At 39.2% G+C, this 9,359-nt stretch overlaps 1 protein-coding gene across 3 annotated transcripts in view; it reads left to right on the top strand.

The window, feature by feature from the left end:
- LOC107104799 (villin-1-like) overlaps positions 1–9,359 on the top strand; it is a 17,313-nt gene that overhangs the window by 4,837 nt on the left and 3,117 nt on the right. Inside the window, exons 2-19 of one of the 3 annotated variants that reach the window (XM_015404893.1) lie at positions 898–981; positions 1,076–1,150; positions 1,264–1,463; positions 1,766–1,874; positions 2,159–2,269; positions 2,694–2,899; positions 3,005–3,083; positions 3,170–3,268; positions 3,389–3,542; positions 4,521–4,621; positions 4,739–4,876; positions 4,967–5,125; positions 6,157–6,336; positions 6,437–6,582; positions 6,835–6,979; positions 7,078–7,266; positions 8,678–8,746; positions 8,867–9,145. In XM_015404893.1, the coding sequence (XP_015260379.1) occupies positions 910–981; positions 1,076–1,150; positions 1,264–1,463; positions 1,766–1,874; positions 2,159–2,269; positions 2,694–2,899; positions 3,005–3,083; positions 3,170–3,268; positions 3,389–3,542; positions 4,521–4,621; positions 4,739–4,876; positions 4,967–5,125; positions 6,157–6,336; positions 6,437–6,582; positions 6,835–6,979; positions 7,078–7,266; positions 8,678–8,746; positions 8,867–9,145 (2,511 nt within the window). In that variant the 5' untranslated portion in view covers positions 898–909. Of the gene's footprint in view, positions 1–897; positions 982–1,075; positions 1,151–1,263; positions 1,464–1,765; positions 1,875–2,158; positions 2,270–2,693; positions 2,900–3,004; positions 3,084–3,169; positions 3,269–3,388; positions 3,543–4,520; positions 4,622–4,738; positions 4,877–4,966; positions 5,126–6,156; positions 6,337–6,436; positions 6,583–6,834; positions 6,980–7,077; positions 7,267–8,677; positions 8,747–8,866; positions 9,146–9,359 lie in introns of those variants that run through there. The other 2 variants (XM_015404894.1, XM_015404896.1) reach the window with 2 other exon arrangements.

Here is a 9,359-nt window from a genome sequence, read left to right as displayed (position 1 = left end):
ATTGTGCTTGTAGGCAGTTGCTAAAAAGTTAGTTAGAATACAATAAAAAAGTTCTAATATTTCTATGAAGCAAAACAAGAACCAGACATTGTAACATATTCCAGTGTGGATCCTTCCTCCTGTTTAAAAGAAGCTGTTAGTATTGTCACCGAAAAGGTTGTTTTTGGAATGAAATTAAAGAGGTGCAGCTGGCACCACTGATGTGTGTATTATGTTCAGCAGTCGGTCTAGGCTCCACGTGACCTTGGACTGACCAGCATTTGCATTTTTGATGGTGTCAAGAGAAAAGAGTTAGATCTTACGCTAAACATTCAAAAATGTGGAGAGACACATTAACCTCAGTCCTGATAGCACAGCCTAGGAGACACAACAGGTTCTCAGCTTTCCAACGACACTGATTCATTTGTTGATTCACAAACACTGACCTTAGCTGCTATAAAAGTAGCCCTGGGCTCTTTAGTTTCCCCTTGGTTGAGTCATCAATGTCCCTCTTTAATAATTTTGGAAAGCAGACCACGTTCTCTCAGGATGTAGACAGTGGGTCTGACGGGTTCAGAATACCGACTCCGGAATTACAGATATTGATGATTCAGTTTCCTTTTGTTTCTTGAATTTCTTCTGATCAGGAATCTTTTAAGAATCTTTCATGAATCGACTTCTTCAAAGTACCAAGAAATCACTGAAATTCTGAGGACATTTAAAAAAAAAAAAAAAAGAAAAACTAAATTCAAAGCAGTGTAAATGGAATCATGATATTTTTCCAAATTGAACATTTTCTTTGTCATTTTTATCTTAGGTTAAATTTGAACAGAAAGTAGATTGTTTGTACTATATAGGTCTATAATATAGAAAAGTGTGGCTTTAATTAATCACTCTCCCTCGTTCTGCTTGTTTTAGTTCACTGCAAAAATGAACAGCAAAGCCAGAGATGCTTTTGCAAACATCACTCGGAAGCCAGGCCTGCAGATATGGACCATCAATGTAAGGCAGCTCTGAATAAAAGATTAAACACTGTATTTGTTCTTCATTTTAGCTCCAGTCCTGCAGCTTAAAGTGATGTGTTTTCTTTATGTAGAAAATGCGGATGGCTACAGTTCCAACAAAGGCTTTTGGTAACTTCTTTGAGGGTGACTGTTACATCATTCTGAATGTGAGTATGGCACAGGGTGGTTTAATTTAATGAGACTCAGCACTGATAAGGTTATGTGGACAAATGTGAATCATTTACATGTATGTCTTTATCGATTCCCAACTATAAACCAGATAAAAAAGAATAAAGGTGTGGGAGAGTCGATCGACATCCACTATTGGATAGGAAAGTCCTCCTCCCTGGATGAGCAGGGATCTGCAGCCCTCTATGTCACCCAGCTGGATGAGTATCTGGGTGGGAGTCCAGTGCAGTACAGGGAGGTGCAGGGCTTTGAATCAGCAAAGTTCAGGAGCTACTTTAAAAATGGCCTGATGTAAGTTATAAAGCACATTCACCAGAATGTTTTAGAGGACATTAACTACACACATATACTACAGTCTCCCTAAAACATGGTTTAAATAATTAGTCCCTTTTATTTGAATTATTATCTCACATAGAAATTTTTACTGTTTGAATATTATTGGGGGGGGAAAACTCAGCTTATTCTCTTTCCCTATATTTTTTTTAATCTTTTATTGTGCATAAAAATCAAGCAAAGTCTCCTTCCTCTTTAAAGTTTACACAGCTCAGTCATTCTTTATTACAATTGAACTTTGGTCAATGATCTCTCTGCAGCTACAAGAAGGGTGGAGTGTCCTCAGGTTTCAACCATGTAGAGACGAACATCTACAACATAAAGAGGCTGCTGCACGTCAAGGGGAGGAAGCACGTTTCAGCAACAGAGGTTTGCAGAGAATAATAGTTCTGGATATGGAAGGCGTTACTACCATCAGTCTGTGTTCTACCTCCCACTGCTGCTATCAAAGGCCTAACACAATCGCACCACAGAGGTGTTGGTGTGTCTGTTAAACACATTATACCAGAACTGTTGCCATAACTGTGACAGTAGGTGTAAACAACCTGAAAAAAAAAAACTGTGATTGTGCCATATTTTACGATAACAACCGCACAGATATGTGGAATTGCAGTTAAACGTTTTGCAAATCCTAACCGTGTCTTTGTTTGCAGGTTGAGCTGTCCTGGAAAAGCTTTAACAATGGAGATGTGTTTATTCTGGATCTTGGGAAAAACATTGTGCAATGGAATGGCCCTGAGTGCAACAGGAGAGAAAAGTTGAAGGTATGTGGTGAAGAGCATTTAAAGCAGCGAAAGAAAAAAAATGAAAAAATTCAAAACTGATCATTTTCTGTGGCATGAGGCACTAATAATAAAAAGCTGAATTAGCACTGGCATTAAGTGTGAAGTCAAGGCCCTCTGCTATTAGCAGAAATGCTTATTGCCGAAAGGAACCTTTTCCTTAGTTTCACTAACGTTTGATGTGACGAAAGACTGAAACAAAAAATAAAACCAACGCTATAGTTTATTGTTAAATGATCCGCAAAGCTAAAGAGCCATGTTCTGTAGCTGCTGGTTTTTGACCCCTAAAAATGGTTAGCCTATCTCAGGATGGATAAAGCTAAAAGTACAAGACAATGTTAAAATCATTAGGATATTTGTATTCTGTTCTATTCTATTCTTTGATTTTTCCCCAATCTATTTGCAGGCGGTCCAGCTGGCTCAAGACATCCGAGACAGAGAGCGTGGAGGTCGTGCAGATATTGTGATTGTGGAAGGAGCACGTGAGAAGGAAACACCTGAAGCAGTTCAAATGATGGCTGATGTGCTCGGCCAAAAACCCGCCCAGCTGAGGAAGGCTATTCCTGACAACAAAGATGAACAAGAACAGAACAATAACGTCAGGCTCTACCAGTAAGACACTGTCAATGGGATTTTGCTGCACTGCTTTTTTGTTATTTTGAAATTAATTTACAAAAATTCAATTCAATAATCCTATACACATCTGTTGGTCCACAGTGTTTGTGACAACAGTGGAGATGTTGTGATCCAAGAAGTGGCTTTGCAGCCTCTGACACAAGATCTGCTGCGTTCCTCTGTAACTATCTTTAATCTTCCATTATTTTTTTTCTGAAAATGTTTGTTATTAACAACATGTCATTGTTTCTTTGTCACTGCTGTCAGGATTGTTATATTTTGGACAACAGAGGCTCCAATGTGATGGTCTGGAAGGGGAAAAAGGCCTCAAAGGAAGAGCGTCGAGAGGCAATGAAGAGAGCACTGGTGATTATGCAAACACATTAATTTCACTCAATCTGAATGATATCTCTGTCTGCAGATCATTTTACTTTTTATTTCTTTTAGAGCTGTGTAATGAACCCTTTTGTATCTCCTTCTCACTAGGAATACATTAAAACAAAAAACTACCCATCAAGCACCACTGTGGAGGTGATGAGTGAGGGAGGAGAGTCAGCAATGTTTAAGCACCTGTTCAAAAACTGGAAGGAAAAAGGGCAAATCACCGGTCTGGGTAAAACCTACAGCGTTGGAAAGATAGGTAATATTAACAAAAGAAAATTCAAGATTCACTTCAAAATTATCCAACACAAAGCCATAAAAAGATGTGTGCTCTTATAAACACATCTTATAAAATAGAGGGGGGGATTAACGACAGTGATTAAATAAAAGAGCAAGCCATGTGGGACCCCAAACATTATTAGAAAATGCACTGACACACAGGCATGGATGATAAAATGTATTCTAAAAGTGTGCTAGAGAAGTGAGACTTGTAATGATTCAGAACTGTGGACCCAGTATTCAAGCAAAACAGACAGTGGGATTACTCAAAAACCATTTAATACAGATCTGCAGAAGCAGCAGCTAGGGCATCTGAAGCAGGAAACTGTGGAGAGATAAAAACACAGGTTTGTGACCACGATAATCTGACGGAGGAAGATTATGAACGTGAGTCACTAACCTGGTTTAAATGTTCAGTCCATCGCCAGATAATGAGGTTGGATCCAGCCGGTGGGCTGCCAACATGATGCCCAGAGTATCCCAGATGTTGTAGCCCTGGAGAACATGCAGGAGTCTGAAGACAGGTCAGGCAATCAGATCAGAACAGGCAGGCTCAGAGGTCCAGGAGTCCAAAGCCAGGTCAGGCAAACAGATCAGAATAGGATCGGGCAGGCTCAGATGTTGAGAGGCAGAACTGGTCAGGATGAGGAAATCAGAAACACCAATGAACTCTAAAAACACTCTTGCTACTGGCTAGAGAGAACAAGAATAATCTGGCCATGATGACTGGATGCAACATCTTAAATAGAGGCAGGAGCAGGTGGATCAGATAAGAGGTAATGAGAAACAGGGCAGTTAGACAGGTGAATGGAGTTAGTAATTATGCCAGTCATAAGTGCCAATATAATGACAGGACTGGTTTGGTAAAATAATATCTGCGACTATTCTGCCAGCTGTAAATGCTCAATTCGGTTGATGTTCCTTCAAATCTTGACAAATGTTTCTGGTTTTCGTGCAGCCAAGGTTGAGCAAGTGAAGTTTAATGTGATGGAACTCCATGCTTACCCTGACATGGCAGCAAAGCAGCACTTGGTTGATGACGGTTCAGGAGAAGTAAAGGTAGGAAGTAGACATTTTTAACACAAAAACCAAAACTACACCTTTATCTTTTATAGTGTGATTGCTCTAAAGAAGAAGTTGGAGACTCAGAGATGTTTACTTTTTTCCCTCCTTCAGGTTTGGCGCATTGAGAGTTTGGAGCTGGCTGAGGTGCCACCAAATATGCATGGGCAGTTTTATGGAGGAGACTGCTACTTGGTGCTGTACACATACCGCATGTCAAACAGGGACCAGTACATACTCTACATGTGGCAGGTTAGCTTCACCAGAAAACATTTAGTTTTCGTGCCCCAAACAACACAGCAAACCTCTTACTGATATCTTTTCTTCTATCTTTAACATCAGGGACGTCATGCCACCAGAGATGAAATTACAGCTTGTGCCTACCAGGCTGTCACTGTTGACAATATGTACAACGGAGCACCTGTCCAGGTCCGAGTGGTGATGGGAAAGGAGCCTCGCCACTTCCTGGCAATTTTCAAAGGAAAACTAATCATTTTTGAGGTCTGATTTTTAACACAGAGCAATTCATTTTTCAAAAATGAGAACACTAACCTTTTTATGTCTTTCAATAAGCAAATCCCTTGAACTTCACTACATTTTATCAAGTTCAGCTGAATTTACTCTGATATACATAAGCAACATCTAGGGCGACCACTTTCTCTTAGCCACCACCTAAGTAGTGGATTAAAACAACAGAGTCCAATTGTGTTCTTTCTTTCTTTTGTTAAACCTTCATCTAATAGTGAAAGTCACAATTGAGAAGAATAATCTCTTTTCAAGGAAGACCCTGCAAAAAAAGAAAGAAAAAAGGTGCAAGACATTAAATTAATTTAGTGAATACAAGCTTTCAAGCTGCAATACATTTTGTAGAGAGTCTCATGTTGTGTGGGATCAGTACGCAAACGCCAACATTAAAATAAAAATTTGCATCTCTGCATTTGAGGAGCTGCAGCCCCAGTAAGAAAATCTGTTGATGGGACAGCTATTTGTTGTAAATTGTCCAAACTGGGTCGAAATGAAAATGGCAAGAGAGCAACTACTGAAAAACTGGCAAACTAGGTTTACCACAATTTCTATCTGGAACACAAATTTAGAGCGCCAGAAGGTTGTCTGATTGGACCATAATTTCTATTTTTGCTAAATATTATCTCTGGAGTGAAATCTACTCTAAACATACCAGCCCAAAACATAAAGGTGGTCAGCATCATACTTTAGATACTCTATACTTCAGCAGAGGAAGCTGGTCAGTTTTTATGGAGGGATGGATTAAGATAAGAAAAAGGAAATACTCGAAGAAAACCAGTTTGGGTCTTGAAACAACTTTAGAAATTAGGAAAAGTATACATTTCAGCCTTTAGATATATAAACATTGTAAATATTTACATGTAAAGATTTAAAAATGTTTAACAGTTTAAGGGATTTGGAAGCTTCTGCAAAGTGCTGGATGAAATGTTTTTGTCCTTTAGTCTCAACCTATGATGCATAAAAACGTTGCTGTATGGGTACAGTGATAGAAATGTTTTTTTCTACAGGGAGGAACAGGCCGAGCAGGTGCAGTGATCCCCAAAACCACCTCCAACCTCTTCCAGGTGAGAGGAACCTCTGAGCTGAACACAAAGGCCATAGAAGTCCCAGCAAGGGCCTCATGCCTAAACAGCAACGACGTGTTTCTGCTGAAGACCAGCCAGAAATGCTACCTGTGGTACGGAAAGGTATGCATCACACTTTGAGGCTGCATAGCCAGCTAAATATTTATATGTTGTCCAAAGATGTGTCATGACTCATATATGTGTAAATTGTTTATATCTGCAGGGTTGCAGCGGGGATGAGAGGATGATGGCGACTGAAATGTCCGACCGCCTGTTTAGGCAGTACAAAGAGGTGGTGATGGAAGGCCAGGAGCCAAATGAGTTCTGGGCCGCTTTGGGAGGAAAGGCACCCTACGCCAGCGACAAGAGGTCAATCCAAGACATTCTGTTTTTTTTTCTTCACGAAACAATAAACAAATGATTTTATTTAGCTTAAATAGAATTTAATCCACTTTTTAAAAATTTGGTTTTACATCAAATGTATTGTGTCAGTAAGTCCAATGCCATTTAAGTCCACAGTATCCAGCAGTCTGGCTCCTGCCAGGTTGCATATAAAGACATAAGGAATTGTACATGGCGCTGTGTGGAGCTGTTATAGTAAAAAAAAAATTTCATGTTTAGACTGGAGAGAGAGGATCCGATTCACGCACCCCGTCTGTTTGAGTGCTCAAATCAAACTGGTCGCTTCAGGATAACCGAGGTTTATGACTTTGAGCAGAGCGATCTGGACGAAGAAGACGTGATGCTGCTGGACACCTGGGAGGAGGTGAGAGGGTGGAACTTCAGCAGAGACATGGCTTCCAAAGGGCTGTTTTATTTCCCCGTCTAATGGCCTCTTTTCATTTGTCTTTTGCATTTCTTCAGATTTTCTTATGGGTTGGACAGTTTGCCAATGAAACTGAGACCAAAGAGGCTTGGAACAGCGCACACGAGTACCTGAAGACCCACCCAGCCGGTCGTGACCCGGACACCCCCATCATGTTTGTGAAACAGGGATATGAGCCACTCACCTTTACTGGCTGGTTTAGCGCATGGGATCCTTTCAAGTGGAATGTAGGTTTAATTTGAGGTCCCTCATCTCCAGAATACATTTAAACTTAATTTAATTCTTTTACTAATGATGCATTTCAGTTGCTCTTTTTATTGCATTAATTGATCTTTATGAAGACATTGTTTTGAATTTATTGTGGACTTTTAATTTTTCATGCAGGTTCTTAGTAAAATTATATAAGCTCAAAAATATAAAGACATTTCTACCAATATACAAATTGTTGCTATCCCTTAGGAAGTTGAATATTTATTAAACCACTCTTTTTTAATGTTTGAAGGCATCTGACATTTCTGGATATTTGGCCACAAAATAAAGGAGCTCATTGAAATAGATTACATTCATTCAACAAACCCAGTTTTTAAACATAGACCAGCAATTGTCATTAGTCTTTAATTTGGGCTTTTGGAAGACATTTAAAGAAAGGTAATGTAAGTTTTCCAAAACCAGGAATGATTAGTTTTTTTAATAATTTTCTTTTCAAAATCCTCAACTCTGTCCACATGCCAGGCATCCTCAGATGGTAGAATATTAGTTATAATGTTTAGAAAATAAAGCTTACCTTTCTGTGGAAGCTGTTTGGCCACCAGTGTCGTCGTCCAATGTGATTCCAATTGGATATCCGAAATAGCTTCTCCTTGAAGGCTTTAAGCCTGTTTAAAATCGTCCACATGGGTGAGCAAAAAGCACCAGGAAATAAAACTTATGATCATGTAAGGTTGTTATTTTGCCCTCATAAGAAGAGGTCTTTAAGGCAAATACAGATATATACAGATCAAAACTAGTCTTAGAAAAGATATAGAAAGGGCAGTACTAATTTCCATAAAAACAATAAAAAAATCTTAAAACCTGGATATGTTCTAGATAACTGACCCATTGACCCCACTGAGCTGTGCCATTTCTAATAAGCGCAACAGACAAACATTGACCCAGAATCACACCTGGAACTTATTAAAGGCTGGAAAAATAGTGTGGCACCTCTGCATCGCACTGATGGCACAGTTACCCAAATATTTTTAAGAGTGTTACCAGAGGAGGAAATAGATTTTTAATGTTGATTGAGAAACTTTTATTCAGAATTAGGGTTTCTTAATTATATATTGAAGAACACATTGGAGAAACAACCAATTGTTGTTAAAGTTCATACATTTATGTCCACAATAAGTATATGTCAACTTTTAATCATCACTGATGTCTGCACAGAATAATAATGGTAAGCAAATGTACCATGATTTGATTAATCATTGCTACTGCTTGATCAAAATGATCCAGGTTTTAAATGAATGGGACAGTAATCTTGTGTGAGCGAATCATTCTGGAAATCATACAGATTACCCAGAAGTTCTGCATTGATTAAAGATGACAGGGGTTCTGCATGCTAACTTATTCCTTAGTATGAGCTGATCTACTCAACAGGAGGCCAAGTCATACGAGGATATTAAAAAACAGCTGAATGATGCAGCATCTTTCTCTGAGATCACTGTAGTAAGTGATTGACTGATCAAAATCCTGATTCTAATCAACTGTTTTTAATAATATTGCTGATCCAGCATCAGATTATAATGTCTCTCATTTGGAAGTTGGATGTTTTTTTTATGTTTGAAGGAGATAAGTGCTGGCAACTTGATGAAAGGTCTGGATGTGACAGACAACGGGGGCTACAGTGCTCCTGGAGGGCCTACAAGTCCATTTCCAATGTACAGGACCCATGGTGGGGTTGTGTCGCCCACATCGCCCAAGTCCCCCAAGTCCCCCTTTCCCACCAGCCATTTAAAAGTCTCCTACTCCTCAGCTGGTGGCAGTGGCATAATTGTGGACCCTAAGCACCTCATCAACGTACCTGTCGATAATCTTCCTGAGGGAGTGGACCCCAGCCACCGAGAGGTGGGTATGACTTTAGCGAAAGGAGCAAGAAATCTTTTATATAATAATTTTTTATTCTTGGGTAAAGGTTTGAGTATAAATGGATTCCTTAGACAGCTGTAATATCTCATTTAACGTTCATTTAATAGTGAGCTAAATCTCAGAATATGAATCCTATATATATATACCGGTATATATATATATATATATATATATATACCGGTATATATATATA

Source organism: Cyprinodon variegatus, unplaced genomic scaffold (genome assembly GCF_000732505.1).
Source record: "Cyprinodon variegatus isolate N-32 unplaced genomic scaffold, C_variegatus-1.0 Scaffold1889, whole genome shotgun sequence".
Taxonomy (NCBI): Eukaryota; Metazoa; Chordata; class Actinopteri; order Cyprinodontiformes; family Cyprinodontidae; genus Cyprinodon; species Cyprinodon variegatus.
Note: the sequence above shows the minus strand (reverse complement) of the source record. Positions and strands in the feature narration are given on the sequence as shown.